At 52.5% G+C, this 14,649-nt stretch overlaps 1 protein-coding gene across 2 annotated transcripts in view; it reads left to right on the top strand.

Moving 5' to 3' along the window:
* Pcnx2 (pecanex 2) overlaps positions 1-14,649 on the top strand; it is a 170,202-nt gene that overhangs the window by 32,214 nt on the left and 123,339 nt on the right. Inside the window, exons 9-12 of one of the 2 annotated variants that reach the window (XM_076831630.1) lie at positions 1,002-1,146; positions 8,022-8,167; positions 10,773-10,926; positions 11,022-11,054. In XM_076831630.1, the coding sequence (XP_076687745.1) occupies positions 1,002-1,146; positions 8,022-8,167; positions 10,773-10,926; positions 11,022-11,054 (478 nt within the window). The remainder of the gene's footprint in view (positions 1-1,001; positions 1,147-8,021; positions 8,168-10,772; positions 10,927-11,021; positions 11,055-14,649) is intronic. The other variant, XM_076831631.1, reaches the window with a different exon arrangement.

Raw genomic sequence — 14,649 nt, 5'->3', positions numbered from 1 at the left:
TCTTGGGCTAGTGCCTCATGGTGGCAATGTGACTGCTGTAGCTCCAGGTGTTTCTTACTCACATAGCCTCTAAAAGCCAGGAGTAAAGCAGTTCCTAACTTTTGTGACATTTTAGGAACTATAAAAATTTACCCATGAATTTCCCTATATCTTTTTTCTCCATGATGACTTTTTAGGATTGTATTATATTCCCAGTCCAAAGCCAAGCACTGGCCAGATGAGTGACAGAGGTGTTCATAATTGACCCCAGGTCCAGGGAAGGGTGTAGTCTTGAATGGTTGAATAGAAGGGGGTTATGTTGTAGGAGTCCTGTTAGAAATGACCCCTGAATAGGCTGCCAGTATCGACTCCTAAGAGTCACAGGCATCTGGCTGGAGATCAGATGGGGGGTCTTAGTTTTGCTTTCTGAGTGGAAGGGGAAATGCCAGGATCAAGACTGCTTAAAGCACCCATTAACCCTGCCCGTCCACCTGTTAGACACAGTACAGCTATTCAGACACGGGTCACAACTCCCTTCGTAATGCCCCCTTTTCAATGGCCAGTGGCATTTCTGTAATTTGAACTTTTCTTGCAGTGGCATGTTGGGGTGATGCAGAAGAGTGTGGGGTACAGAAAAGCTGCAGAGTTGCCCATTGCTGCTTCTCGATTGTTGGGGTCTGGGGACTCACCAGCCCACTGTTCATTGTATTCACAGTAGATGAGCCTAGAACCTGAAGCAATCCATACATAGAAATCTGAGCTTGTCACCTCCAGAACACCGTGCCCACCCCCATGGCACGCTGCCCCTCTGAGCAGCCTGGATGATCTCTGTGTGTGCGGGGCTGGCCTTGTGCCTCCAGGGGGCACACATGTGTAACTGGGGACGCTCAGCTGCTCACACTGGCTGTCGGGGTCCCTGTGCTCCTGTCGTGGGCATCCCTAGAATTTACAAGTCTGTGTGTAATGAACAGATGCCTCTGGCTCCCACGGGTAACCACAGCCGCTGTTCTTTCCATCCTCAGGGAGATTCAGACCATTCAGACCAGCTCCTCCAGCACCACTACTTCCGAGAGCCCAGACCCGTCCTCGGGGGACCCTGCTGTCAGCGCCCTGCAACAGCAGCTGCTCCTCATGGTGGCCCGCAGGACCCAGTCAGAGACGCCCCGGGTATGCACGGTGTGGGGTTGCTGTTTGTGGGTGCCCTAGAAGCTCTGAGCCCTGGTTCCAGGGCATAGTCAGTTCCCATGTCCCTGGTGAATTGTAGATGCATCTCTGATGCTTGGCCGTCCAGAGAATGGATGGGACAGCAGGTGACCTTCCATTGACACTAAAAGGATTGTCACCATCTCACTGGCTTTTCCAAATGCATTAGAAATTCATTTGCATTGATCTCGGTTGCTAGGATGCACAGGTCCCACAAGAACTCGTGGGCTAGTTTGCCTTTCCCCCCATGGTTTTTAAAACATCTGTGTTTTTAAAAAATGATAACCTTGTATTATACTAAATATTCAAAAATCCCTAGGTATTTGACTTGAAGAGAGAGGTTATTCTTGGGGCAGGTGATGTCAGAGGTCTAGCACCTGAAGCCTTCCCTTATTTTCCCAAGAGAAACCTCATTGACATCCGACCCTCCTGCAGCCAAGCTCCAGTGGGATTTGGAAGGCAGCTAGGCCTGTGATGGTGGCATTGCTACTATTTTCACACAGATATTGTGAAAGCCAAGCAGCTCCTTGCTCCTAAACTGATCAACACTGTAAGAGCTGTCATGACAGGCGTGGCCCAGGACTGCTGTTGTGGGTCAGTGCCAGGTTGGCACTCCTGTAACCCTTCACAGCTTTCTTCTTTATGAGAATGTATAAGAACGGTGGCATCAATCAGTGGCACAGTCACCAGGCGAGAGGGGCACAGGGTTCGTAATAGCTGAAGGTATTCACCTTCCCTTGTGACTCCTCTACTTCCTGGTGAGCCTTTCGAGGGGACAGCGAGCCTCTGCAGAGGCTCATGACTCAGCACACCTGTGCCCTCTAGGCTCCATCTCGGAACATGTGTGTCCCAGCCCTGTCATGCCAGCCTCGCCTGGTTGGTGTCCCTGGTCCCTTGGCCTTGCTCACCTGCACTGCACCCCTTCCCCAGCTGCTCAGCAGGCTTGCTCAGGTGCTGTGCCAGGTCCCCTTCTGTCTGGTGTCACCTGGTCTCCATGGGAACCCTTGGCAACATGGGGGAACGGGCACGGGGTCCTGTACTGGGGCATTGGCGGACCTTTCCCAGGCTCTTGAGTCCCTGTCAGCGTCGGGCTCCAGTCCTTGTCTCACCCTCTGCCCTGAGCTCTCCCAGCCCACTCCGGCACCAGGGTCCCCACCAGCCGCCTTTTCAGCAGGGCTGTGTCTGCTGGGAGCTGCTCTTGCGTCCCTCGGCCTCTGCTCTCCTCTCCTCTGGCTTCTCTTTCCACCCTCAGGCGACTCCTACCCAGGACCTGGGAAACCACCCCAGGTCCGCAAAGGAGGCCTGCAGTTCAAGTTCATCCGCGCCTCCTCTGATCCGGGGGAGGGTTGGCGGAGGCAGTCTCGTCCCCCTTCCACACAGTAGACCTCCACGTGTTGGCTTTACAGCACATGGTCTGTCCCCGCAGCCACAAGCCTGATTGTAGCTCTGTCCTAAGTAACACGCTGCTGTGATCCAGGGTCCCTCTGGGCGCGTCTGCCTCCATGCTGGACTGCAGGTAGCGTTGCTGTCTGTCTTCAGCTGTCTGTCCGGGTCTCTTCCAATGCGTGCCTTCCTCCTGGCTTCACCACGGACCCCTGCGCGCTGCCTCTCGAGCTCTGTCTTGTTGGAAGAGGTTTCACGTGGCCGACGAGATGGCAGCTGCGGCCATGGGTTTGCCTGGGTCACTGGACGAGCCGCGCTATGGCTTTGGGCCGGGTGGGGCCTCCACAGTTAAAGTGGAGGTGGTAATGCAGTGCCTGGAAGAGTGGTGTGGGCTGTGACAGGGACTTCCGTCGTTGGTAGCGATACCCACAGGGTCAGAATCCTTCCTACTTCTCTGGAACTCACCCAGGCGCGTCGTTCTGAACAGGAGGGGTTCCAGGTGGCATGGGGGTGACTTCTATGTCCCCAGGTCTTTCACTTGCGCGACATGTCCCAATGTGCGCGTCTGCGGCGCTGTTGTGGACAGGTTGCTCTTCTCCCCCCAGAAACTTCCAACCCTAAGAAGGAACTCTCTTGTAATCCTCTTGATTTCTACAATCTGCACAATAAACATCTACCAACTGAGCGAACCAATGATATTAAGATGATGAGAAAATTTGGATTCGAATTTGAATTTTGTACCAGAAAGTAGGCGAAGAATAATTTTTATGATTCACCAAAACATAAAGTTCTTGACTTCCTTGGTATCTAAGGCAAAAGAATTGAAATTCTAGGAATATTATTTTCCATAAAAGAAATCACATTATTTTTTCTTTCCATTAAATTCAGAGATGTTTTAAAACAAGAATGTTTATTAAGGCAGCAATAAACAGCTCAGCCAATCAGAATGTTCATTAAAGCAGCAATAAACTGCTCAGCCAATCAGAATGCTCATTAAGGCTCAGCCAATCAGAATGCTCCTAAGGCAGCAGTAAACAGCTCAGCCAATCAGGACCGTCAAGTTGTACAAAAAGTGTAGACATTGTCCTTGCGAGACCCTTTCCTTGGCTGCCCAGGGCCTGAGTGCCCCACTGAGCCCGGGCTGGGGGTCCCTCTCTTACCTCAGGAAGAACACACGTGGCCATGCGCTTGTCACCCTGACCTTCTACGTGAGGCACTGGTCCCTCTTCTCAGGGACACGCACCAGGCACCTGTGCCCTGGGGTCTCTCCTGCGCCGGGCTCCAGGAGCTGTGCAGGGTAGGTGTGCTGCGGACGCCGAGCCCCTGGTGGGCAGTCACAGCCGGTCCTGTGACGGGCCCTCCTGCCGCTGAGGGCGACCTGTCAGCACGTTGCCCTCCTATGGGTGGGCCTCCCTGTGTTACACTGGAATCATCCCAGTCAGGAGGTGGCGGTGGGGACAGGAGAGGTTTCAAAACCTGCTTCCTGGTGGAGTTCTGCAGGCCCTCAGAGGAAGTGGCTGTGTCACCCGGAGGCCGCGCCACAGCTGGCCCCCTCCTTCCTCCCCTTTGCCCTTCTGTTCAGTCCCTGTGCCTTCTCTGTGAGCTCACAGGAATGAGAGATGGCCTCAAATCCATTCTGAAAACACAGAGAGAGCAACAAATACAATCATGGTTTGGGGGACCCAGTGGGTGCTTTCCCAAGAATTGAGAGCCCCCACCTGGAAAAGGTGCCTGCACACCACTGCCCTGGCAGCACTGTTCCCATAACTGAAAGGTGCAGCCTGTGACTGAGACATGGTGTGTGTGCAAATGGATATTATTCAGCCCTGAAGAGGAAGGAACTCTCAGGCCTGCTGTGACATGATGAACTTCAAGGCGCTGAGTGAAATTGGACACAGAAGTGTTGATACAGCTGGGCCTCCTTACCCAGGGTTCCAGAGCCGTCCATCCACAGTACCACAGAGGTGGCCAAGGCTGCGGAGAGGAGGCTGCGGAGTTGTTTGGTGAATACAGGAAGAGAAGGTTCTGGAACTCTCCTGCACCATGTGAGCAGGCAGGACACACTTAAAAATAGTCACAGTGATTAATTATATATATATATATATATATATATATATATATATATATATATATATATATCTCCACAATTTAACATTCATACAGAAATAGAAGACCTGCAGGGGCTGGGGCATCCATGGAAGGCACACACAGAAGGCTCCCACGGAAGGCATCTACAGAAGACTCAGGGGTGCAGTGAGTGTGACAAGCAGTGATCTCACTGCAAGGGTGACAAAGCCGGTGTCCTGCCAGGCTCCACACCCAGGAGCAGGAGGCAGAGTGTGGTGGGGTCCAGCAGCAGCTCCCGTCACCTGGGCTGCTGAGCACCCTGCAGTCACCGTGCCACAGAGGCACTTGGTGAAAACTCCTCCTTGGTCTACAGGTGGGCAGAGGGTGGACAGCTGTCCCCAGACTCTGTGAGCACACTATACCTGCAGGAAGTTTTGCAGCTTTGTCCACACGACGAGGATGGTCGAGGGTCCGGGTTATTGAAGGATTCATTCTGAAGGGTGCTACACCTTGTGCTTCCCAGTGCCTGGTGGGGACAATGACCTGGGAAGCTACGAGCTATATGAGAAAGTGGGAATCAGAGTGGCAAGGCCAGCAGAGGGCAGGAGCAACCTTCCCCCAACCTGGAGACAGGAAGCTGGGCAGGTGGAACAAAGCCTAGGGGAGAGCGAACAGATAACTGAGGAGCAAGTCTGCAAAAGCTGCAGATGCAGAAATGAAAACAGAAGGAAGGAAATAAACACACAAGACTTAACAGGAAGTCAGACCAGGGAGCAGGGCCTGGAGACTGGAGGTTAGACCTGAAGAAGGTGCTGCAAGGTGGCAGAGGGAAGGAGGATCAGAGCGTGTAAGGAAAAGAAGGTGGGAGTCGCCCAGGATGGTGTGGCTCGCCTGGCCCTCGTCAGAGACAGAGGAGGGGAGAGGAAGTAAGAGGCGGGCAGGGACTAGGGCAGCAACAGCCTCAGCCAGCAGGATGCCAGCGGCCTCCTAGTACCTAGGATGAGGAGGACCCTTCCCCTGTGGGGAATACCAGGGACCCCAGTCTTACGCGGCATGGTCAGACAAATTCCTGGTGGACCAGCGACTTTGACGTGAAAGATGATGTGATCGAGGGTACCTCCACCCTCAGGGTGCAGGGGTCGAGAGTTAAGCCCCAGGGTGCAGACCCTCCGCACAGCCCAGGAACAGCGTGGATCATGTTGCACCTCTATCAGGAATTTCTGCCTGTCCAGAATATCATCAAGGAGTAACAACACGTCTCAGTCTGGGAATGTGTTTGTGGGACATGATGAATTAAGGTCTTGACCATGCACAGATCATGTGCACACATGCATGCATGCATACCAGAGGCCAGCAGATCACTCTGGAGAGAAACGCCAATGATTGTATGAAGAGAAAAAGTGACCACAGATGTTCAGCTTTATTTGTAAAGAGGGAAATGCAAATTAGGATTAAAATCAAATGCTATGTTCCACTTACCTGGTCGGCAGAAATGAGAAGACCGCCTAGCACTATTAAACATTGTGAGGACATGGGCCACGCACCCCTGCAGACGGCTTGTGGGGATGTAGACCGGCAGGACCCCTCAGAAAGCACTTGGTGTCACTGAGCAGATGGGGCATCTTTGTAACCAGCATCCCATCCTGGCAGATGTGTGCACTTCCTGGAAAGCCACTGAGTTCCTAGCGAAGCTAGGAACTGTGTTCCTGCAATTCCATTCACAGGTGCGTATTTTCAAGAAATTATTACACTTTTGTACTAAGAGACATGTCCGAGGACATTCATAGCAGCCACAAAGAAAATTAAAAGAAAAGAAATTCAAAACCCTACGTGTTTCTGAGGAAAATGCAGAAGTAAACCATCCATACAGTAGAATATTACGCAACAGTTAAAATGAACATTTCAGCTACCAAGCCCAGTTGGATCCACCTGGGAACGTGATATTGAGTGGAAAGAGAAGCAGGTAACAAGTGGTGACTTCACATCCGTGAACTTTCGCACATTAACCTGAGCAGGGTACAAGTTCTGGAAATAGGAGTGCTAAAAGAAGAGAAGGAAGGGGTGATAACTCAGGACAGCTGCTCTCTGTGGTGGGGAAGAAAGTGGTGGGGTTTGGGGAATGGACCCCAGGGAGCCTCAGTGCTATTGGTGATGTTTCTTTCCTGTTCTGGGCAATAGATGGTCAACAAATGCTTTTAACGCATGTGTTTGCTTATATTTAATATTTAATTAGCATACTTATAAAAGTGTGGTCACTATGATTAGTTAGTGTAGAGAAACGGCCTCCACAGGGCAGAGTCCTGCTGATGAGCAGCACAGCATGAGAGCCGCTCGTGGCCTGGGGCACGAGAAAGCATCCAGGTGGCTGTCCCAGGGTGGATCCAGCAGCAGAGGAGGTGAAGTGGCCTGGTTTTGGAGCACGCGGTGGCAGAGGCCAGGGTTAATACCAGATCACTCTCTAAAATGGCAGCTGTTGGCTTTCTGGGCGATTGGGCTGGTGGCACCTGCCTCTCTCCACTGGTGATGAACAATGTGGTGGCTGCTCCGTCCGCCACACTTACTTGTGAGTGTGCGCTGTGGGCATGCCGGGCATTGGGCTTTCTGGCTACCTGCTCTGAATGCCGGGCCACGTGCTGGTGGAGGGCAGGCCTGGCATTTCCCCTGCAGGGTCCTCCTCCTGTTTTCTGTGTTTTCCCTGCCCACCCCTGGGCTCCACTCCATTCAGGTCCTTGTGCTCCCTACAGCAGAGTCCTGCTCTCCCTGACGGGGTGCGGTCCCCAGAGCTGGTTTGCATCTGTCCTGAGCCTGCCATGTTCTCAGAGTCCTCCTCCCAGCCTGGCCAGGCTCTGTGGAGTCCCTCATTAAAGACTGGATAGACAAATCAAAGATGACCCCCACTTTTTTTAAAAAAAAATTGAATTATTTCCCACAGGATTCGAGTGAATCAGGGTTGAAGCCTACAGTCTGGCTCTCAGTCCCCCTGTGGTCCAGACTTCCTGGCTTAGATTTGTTTCAGCAACTGTTTCAGGTTTTGCCACAGCAAGTTTCAGTGATCTTGACGGCATCCGTCAGCACTTCTTTGCTTGTAGTAAGATGTGGATGTTTATTTCAACACTGCATCAGTACATGCTTTTAGAAGTTAAGTCGTTTGGGATCTTCACCTTCAGGGGGACTCATTTCAGGGAGCGGGGATGCTCTGATGGATGAGCAGCAGTTTGGGGGACACGGTAGGGTGGAGCTGGGGTGTGTTGCTCAATGCATTTTGCCTACTGCTGTTCTCTCAGGGTGTCACATTTCAGACTTTGGGCACTTGTTCTTCAGCAGTGGTGTCTGTGACAATGGCTCCCCTCTGTGAAACCTCTCTCCGTCGTTTCTTTTGGTATCTAAAGCACGTGAGTCCAGATCTGGAAAACTCGTCATGTTCTTCAGCACAAGGAAAATTTAACCGAGAGCAGTTTTACAAGTTTATCATTTTCCCCGGCAAGTGGATCAAAGTCTGGTACGACCGACTCACCTTGCTGGCGTTGCTTGATCGGTAAGTCCCTGGCATGGTGGGTAAGCCCCCCGGCATATTGGGTGAGCCCCTGGCACATGTGGTTAGCCGGAAGCCTCAGTGGTGCAGTAGCATGCACTTGCATGGTTTTAGAAGCTGCTGCTTGTCAAGGCTCCTCAGAATGTTGCCACGCTGTGCCCTCTTAGCTGGGAACCCAGGCCCAAGGCCATGAGACCCGACAACTTAAAACATCGACTGTAGCCATCACAGTGGAAGGAGTGAGGACTAGGGGCATGGTTTGGATTTCAGGCTAGCTTGAGGACAGATGGTGCTTTGATCTGCTTGTGTCATGGTCATCCTTCCTGGGACAGCTTTGGCATCACCTGCAGCACAGGGCCTTGCCTGGCTCTGTGGCCCTGGGGAGAGGAGGAGGGTGGTGCCTTGCGCTTCCCTGTGATGTGCACTAACCCCAGCACCAGCTCCTCCAAACCCTGCTCCCCCTCCTCCTGTCGCCCCTCCCTCAGGATCAGATACTGAATGGCTGGGGCTGAGCCGGGGGTGGGGTGTGGGTTGGGGTTGGTCAGGGCTTGATGGGGAAGGCTGGGCAGGGGCTTGTGCTTTGTGCTCCCTGCTTCAGGATGCACAGAGGGCTCTCCTGTGGTTCCCCAGGGCTGTGGCTGTGCCGGAGGTTGGTCCAAGAACTGACAACGCTGTTACTAACGCCATCGTGGCAAATGCTGTTCCGCGGCTCAGTGCCATCCTGTGGGTGACCGCCAGGCTGCCTTGCAGCTGCTGGACCCCCGGGGACAACTTGTTATGGGAATGTTACAGCAATGTCCTAAACTGTGTGATTGCATTGCAAAAAAACAACAGTCTTGCAAAATTACAACAGTAAATTTCCAGACCCACCAGTCAGGGAATGGAGTTCTAATGGCTTTGCCAGCAACGCTATGTCACTCAAGGGGCACATGGAAGGGGGACTGGAATGCTTAAGTAATAATCCGAGAGCGTACATTCTGTTAGATGAGGCATTCTTTTAAATATTAATTTTTTTGTTAAAAAATAATCATTGGGAGTTGGAGTAGCTTGTGTTAACCCTTCATATTAAAAACAAATCCAAGCTGGGTGCAGTGACCTATGCCTGTAATCCCAGTGACTCAGGAGGCTGAGGCAGGAGGATGGCAAGTTCAAGGCCAGCCTCAGAAACTTAAAAAGGGCCTGGGATGTAGTTCAGGAGTAAACCACCCTTGGGTTAGGTCCCAGTCCAAAAATCCTGAATCTACATGGTGACAAAACAGCCAGCTGAAGGACATTCTGGGAATGGAGACTCTGGAGAAGATGAGATGTGGCCATCGCGGGGTGAGGCGCAAGGGAGGACAGCTGGAGTACCCAGGTCCAGGGCTTGCAGCACCAGAGGGTGTGTTTGGTCATCATTGACCTGTCAAGACCCGCAGAACGCACAGCACCAAGAATGAATCCTGGTGGGAACTGACTTGGGGCCAGTGTGCACTTTAGGGTCTTTGGTCCAGGTGCACGTCCCACTCAGGAGGGAGTGTGGCTGGGCAGTGGTATGTACCTGCGGTGGGGGGCAACGCTGTCCTCTCCCCTCAATTGTGCAGTGAAGTTAAACTATTTCTAAAAACAAAGCCTATTCATTTAAAAATGCCCGCGACTGTTCATACCCCAGCACAAAGCAGCCACGGTCCCTGCCTGAAGAGATCAGCTCAGTGCAGAAACCTGCATGCATGTGACCAACCTGCTGGTAACACACACACGCTGCATCCTGTGACCAGCCCTCTGGACCCCAGCTCCTACCCCCAGACCTCCTGGTGGCCTCCAGTCTCCACTTCAGCCACCACGTCCTCCCGTTGAGGTCGGCCTCCTCGGAGGCCACAACCCTGCCTCTATTCACCTTTGCCCCTGCTCTTTCCCCTGCAGTCATCCCCACCATCTCACACCCTGGGACCCCTGGGCTCCCTTCTGTCTGGCAGCTCCCCTGTCCTCTGCCCTCCCCAGCCACTCAGTTCCATGAGCCAGTGCTGCTGCCCCTGTGTACCAAGGTCTCAACCTCCTTTCCCTGTCCCTTTGTGACACCCCAGTCTGGATAAGCCCCTCTCCACCCTCCCTCTCATGTGGGACGTCCCACTGAGGATAGTCACCTAGTAGACAGTGAGGCCACTGCTGGCCCCCTGTACTGCAGGAGGCCCTGAGTCCGCTCAGCTCTCTGGCCAGAGCTCTTCTGGCTCCTGAAATAGGGCATCAAACTCTGGCTTCAGAGATGGTGTCCGAGAACGAGTTCCCATGCCACCCAGGGGTCAGTGGCCCCCCCCTCACTCCAGGGCGGGGCTGGGGGCAAAGCTCTGGCTTCCCATGGCTGGACGCAACCTCTGACTGCCCCTTCCCAGACAGCCCAGCACTGAGGCTAAGGAGACCCCAAGGGATTGTATTTCATTTATTCCAACAACAGATCCCTGGGGCCAAAAATAAGGATTTTGTTTAAATAGTACAGGAACAAAGAGAGAAGAAAGAGGCCTTCAAACCTCAGCTGAATCAGGCTGGCTTAAGCTGGCTGCCCCTGCTGCTCCTGTGGGCCTCTGCTCGTGGGTGCAGCCCAGCTCCCCTCCCTGTGTGTTGTGTGTTTTCATAGCACTGAAGATGTCAAGGAGAATCTGCTGTCTATCCTGCTCAGCACCCTGGTGTCCCTCCTGGGATTCCTGACGCTGAACCGTGGCTTCTGCAGAGACCTGTGGGTGCTTCTCTTCTGCCTGGTCATGGCCAGCTGCCAGTACTCCCTGATCAAGGCAAGGCCCATCCTTCTTGCTGGTGAGTGTGCTCTCCCTGGCGTGGCCTGGGAACACCAAGGTGAGGTGACACTGGCATTTGATCTGTGTTTCAGAGCGTGCAGCCTGACCCTGCCTCACCAATCCACGTAAGTTTCCAAATGCAGGCAAGTAACTTGTCTTGTCTGCTTGCATTGAAGACAGACAAGTCTCCTGAGTCTATAAAAAGGCAAAATCCACAACTATGCTGCATCTCAAATGCTTAAGTAGAAATAGTAGACAGAGACACGAAGCATGCTGGCCGAGCTCCGGCCTGCTCTGAGCGCATGGTGTGCTGGCCGAGGGGATGTCTGGGCACAGGGCAGAGCCTTGTGGAGGTTCCTTTCTAATCCCCAGGGCCCTTGTCAGCCTGGGGAGAGGTCACAGAAAACTGTCACCATGCCTGCCCTCACTGCCCATCTGCTACTTGGTGCTGAGCAAGGTGCTGGTCGGTACCACGCCTCAGTGTGTTGTGTCGAGGAGGCTCATTAAAATGCCTCTGTGCAGCACATCCTGCATGTCGTGTACTTAGCACAGTGGGGCGTGCTTGCAGATGCCAGCGTTTACTGTAAGCAATGCCAGCTCGTGGGTACGGATCATTGTTCGTATTTCTTAAAAGGTGTTGTATAGGTTTGTGGTCACCATGATGACCTGATATGTGTCTACCTTGTGGAATGGGTCAATCTAGCTGGTCACCATGATGACCTGGAATGTGTGCCTGTGGAATGAGTCAATCAAGCTACTTTTGTTTCTTGGTAGGAACTTTGGAATCTCTCTTGGCCACTGTCACATGTACAGCACATTATTATTAACCACTAGTCACCGTGCTGTTCAGAGATCTCCAAACCCCAGTCCTCTGGCCGGAGTGACTCCGTGTCCCCTTTCACTGCCATCTCCCCACACCCATCCCCCGTAACCTTGGTTCTGTGCTCTGCTTCTGAGTCTGCCTCCGGGTGCTGGCTGGCTTCTTTTGGGGCAGCGCTCGCAGGGTCACCCTGCTGCTGCACCTGCCAGCTCCTCCCACCTAAGGCTGAATGACATTGCATGTTACTGGTTCCTCATCAGGCTCTTAGGCTGCCTCCACGGCTTGGCTTTGGTGGGTGAGGCCAGGGTGAGCCGGGATGCAGGTGTCTCCTCCAAGTACCGTTTTTATCACCACTGGCTGATAACCAGAGTGCCATTGCTGGGTCATGTGGTGGCTCCGTCTGCAGTGTTTCGAGAATCTGCGTGGTTTCCCTGCTGCTGCACCTCCAGTGGCACACGGGCAGCCCCCCTCCACATCCTCACTAAATGCACCATTGTCTTTGTGTTAAATGCTGCTCTCACAAGCGTGAGCTGATATTTGATTGAGGTCCTATTTCACATGTCCCTGAATCGATGTTCTTTCTGCATGAAGCTGATCTTTGTTTTTTGATCCTGGGGATTGAACTCAGGGGTGTGATACCACTGAGCCACATCCCCAGCCCTCTCTATATTTTATTTTGAGGCAGGGTCTTGCTAAGTTGCTTAGGACCTTTCTGAGTTGCTGAGGCTGGCTTTGACCTCATTCCTGAGCTGCTGGGATTGCCGGTGCTCTCCACCAAGCTTGGCTGGAGCTGATCTTCTTATTTTCTAACTGGGGTTTACTATTGTTACCTTTCATCCCCAGCACCCTGGGCTGCCTACATTGACCTGTCCATTTCCTGACATTCTTGAATGAGCTCTGAAGCAGGAGCACCTTCTTCTGACTCCCCCCCACCCGTCCCAGCCCATGCCTTTGTAGCAAGTCCTTGCCCTTGTTATGGCAAGCTCCTGTGGACCCCGAGACCCCTTGCAGTGAAAGAAAGCCCTGTCTTCCCTGTGTTGTGTTTCAAGAAAGTTCACACCCAGATTTAGGACTGATGTGAAGTCCACAGTAGCTCCTGTTTGGCTCATGGTAATTAAGCAGAGTTTATAATTGGGTGATCACATGGCATGCAAGCCTGTCTTATTAAACCTCTGTTCCCCATAATTGGTTTACATATAATACATCTTCTCTTGTCCTAGAGTCTGAATGTCAAGATAAGTAGAGCAGCATAATTAGGGTATTAAGATGTATTGTTATGATTATCGTCAGAAGCCCTGGTAGGTGGTGTGAAGGAGATGTGCAACTGGCAAGGTTCTCACTGAGGCCCACCCAGGTGGCACATCACTGTCTCACCCCACCCCCCTTCTTGTGCCTGCACCTCATGGCTGCTGGTTTTCTGGGTGACTTGGGGAGCATGCTGTTAAACACGTCTTCCCCAGTGAACTCTCAGGTGAGGCAGAGCACCCTAGGACAGGGATGGCCAGTGTACCCCCTGCTCCTGTGGCTTCTCAGTGCCATTCCTAAGACCCTGTGATGCTGTGCTGAGTTGGAATCAACCTGTCCAGGTCCTTGAGGAACATACTGAGCTGCCGTTCCATGGTCTGAGCAAGCTGGTGGGACGACATGGCTGTTCTTGCTCCTAGTAAGACCGATTAGCCATCTAACCATGTCTATCTACTGCAGTAATGAATTCACTTAAGATTTACATGTAGATTAGTCCCTGGTTTGAGTTGCATTTCTCCAGCAGTTGTAATGAGGACAGGAAATAGGGAGCTATAAACTATTTCATCCTACAATCTGCTGGGCCGTGCAGGTATTTAGAAAGCAGATTTATCATCTGCAATTTATAGATGAGAAACCTGGAGAAAGGAGATGGTCAAGTCAGAACCCGCTAACGGCTCCAGCAGATTGGCTAATCCCATTCCCAAGTGGCTCTAAAAGGACCCAGACTGCTTTTCAAACTGCTGGGTTGAGTACATTTGCAGGAGACGTTTGTTAATAAATTCAGCCAATGCTTGATGTTAAAGTGACATGTCTTCATCTGGGAGCACAGGTGGTAGATTTTGAGCACCTTGTTAAATCAGAATATGGCTGCACCCTTGCCTCAGTTTACCTTGTCAGAAGGGGAGTGATAGTGTGTGCACCCCAGTGGCCTGAGGACTGGTCATGTGGATACATTGGAAGCAGGTTCAGCAATGAGTGACTGGGTCATGGGAAAGAGAAGCAGGTCCCTGTGGCTGCCCAGGTGTTCACAGCAGGCCCTGTGACTACGGCTGAGCTGGGAACATGCTGGGCGCAGTGGCCAGAAGCAGCTCCTTGATGCCAGGGGGTGAAGCCCGGGCTGGAGCCAGGTGGAGCTGGGTGCCCCCTATACCTCTCTGAGGCCAGGCTACACCCAGCCCAGGTCCTCTGGGATCCTCTCAGTCACCCTTCTTCCTCATGATAAACTCTTGTTTCTTCCAACACTGGAGGCTTCTGACCTCCCCACATTCCTCAAGAGGACCCTCACACTTGTTTGTCCTTGGCATGCAAGTGGGTGGGCTACCAAGGTGGGTTCTTGTTCGGCTCTCTTCCTCATCTGCTGTCCTGCCATGGCGTGGCATCAGGCCACAGGCTGGCATGGGTGGGCTCTGGGCAGTAGCCCTACAAGGCACTCCCAGGGGTGTTTTAAGGTTAAAGACCGACGTGGAATGATGGAGTCCAGTGAACTTTAACAGACTGTGGTCAGGCTTCACCTGGTAGAACGGATGGAATTTTCTTTTTGAAAAAACTTTTTAAACATCGACCCTGAGGGTCTGATGATGGATGTACATTCAAACCTGGGCACTGGGCAGGGGCTTCTCATTAGGGAGTTTTCTGGGGTCAGGCAGAAGGCGCAC

The sequence above is a fragment of the Callospermophilus lateralis genome, chromosome 13, assembly GCF_048772815.1.
Source record: "Callospermophilus lateralis isolate mCalLat2 chromosome 13, mCalLat2.hap1, whole genome shotgun sequence".
NCBI lineage: Eukaryota > Metazoa > Chordata > Mammalia > Rodentia > Sciuridae > Callospermophilus > Callospermophilus lateralis.
Note: the sequence above shows the minus strand (reverse complement) of the source record. Positions and strands in the feature narration are given on the sequence as shown.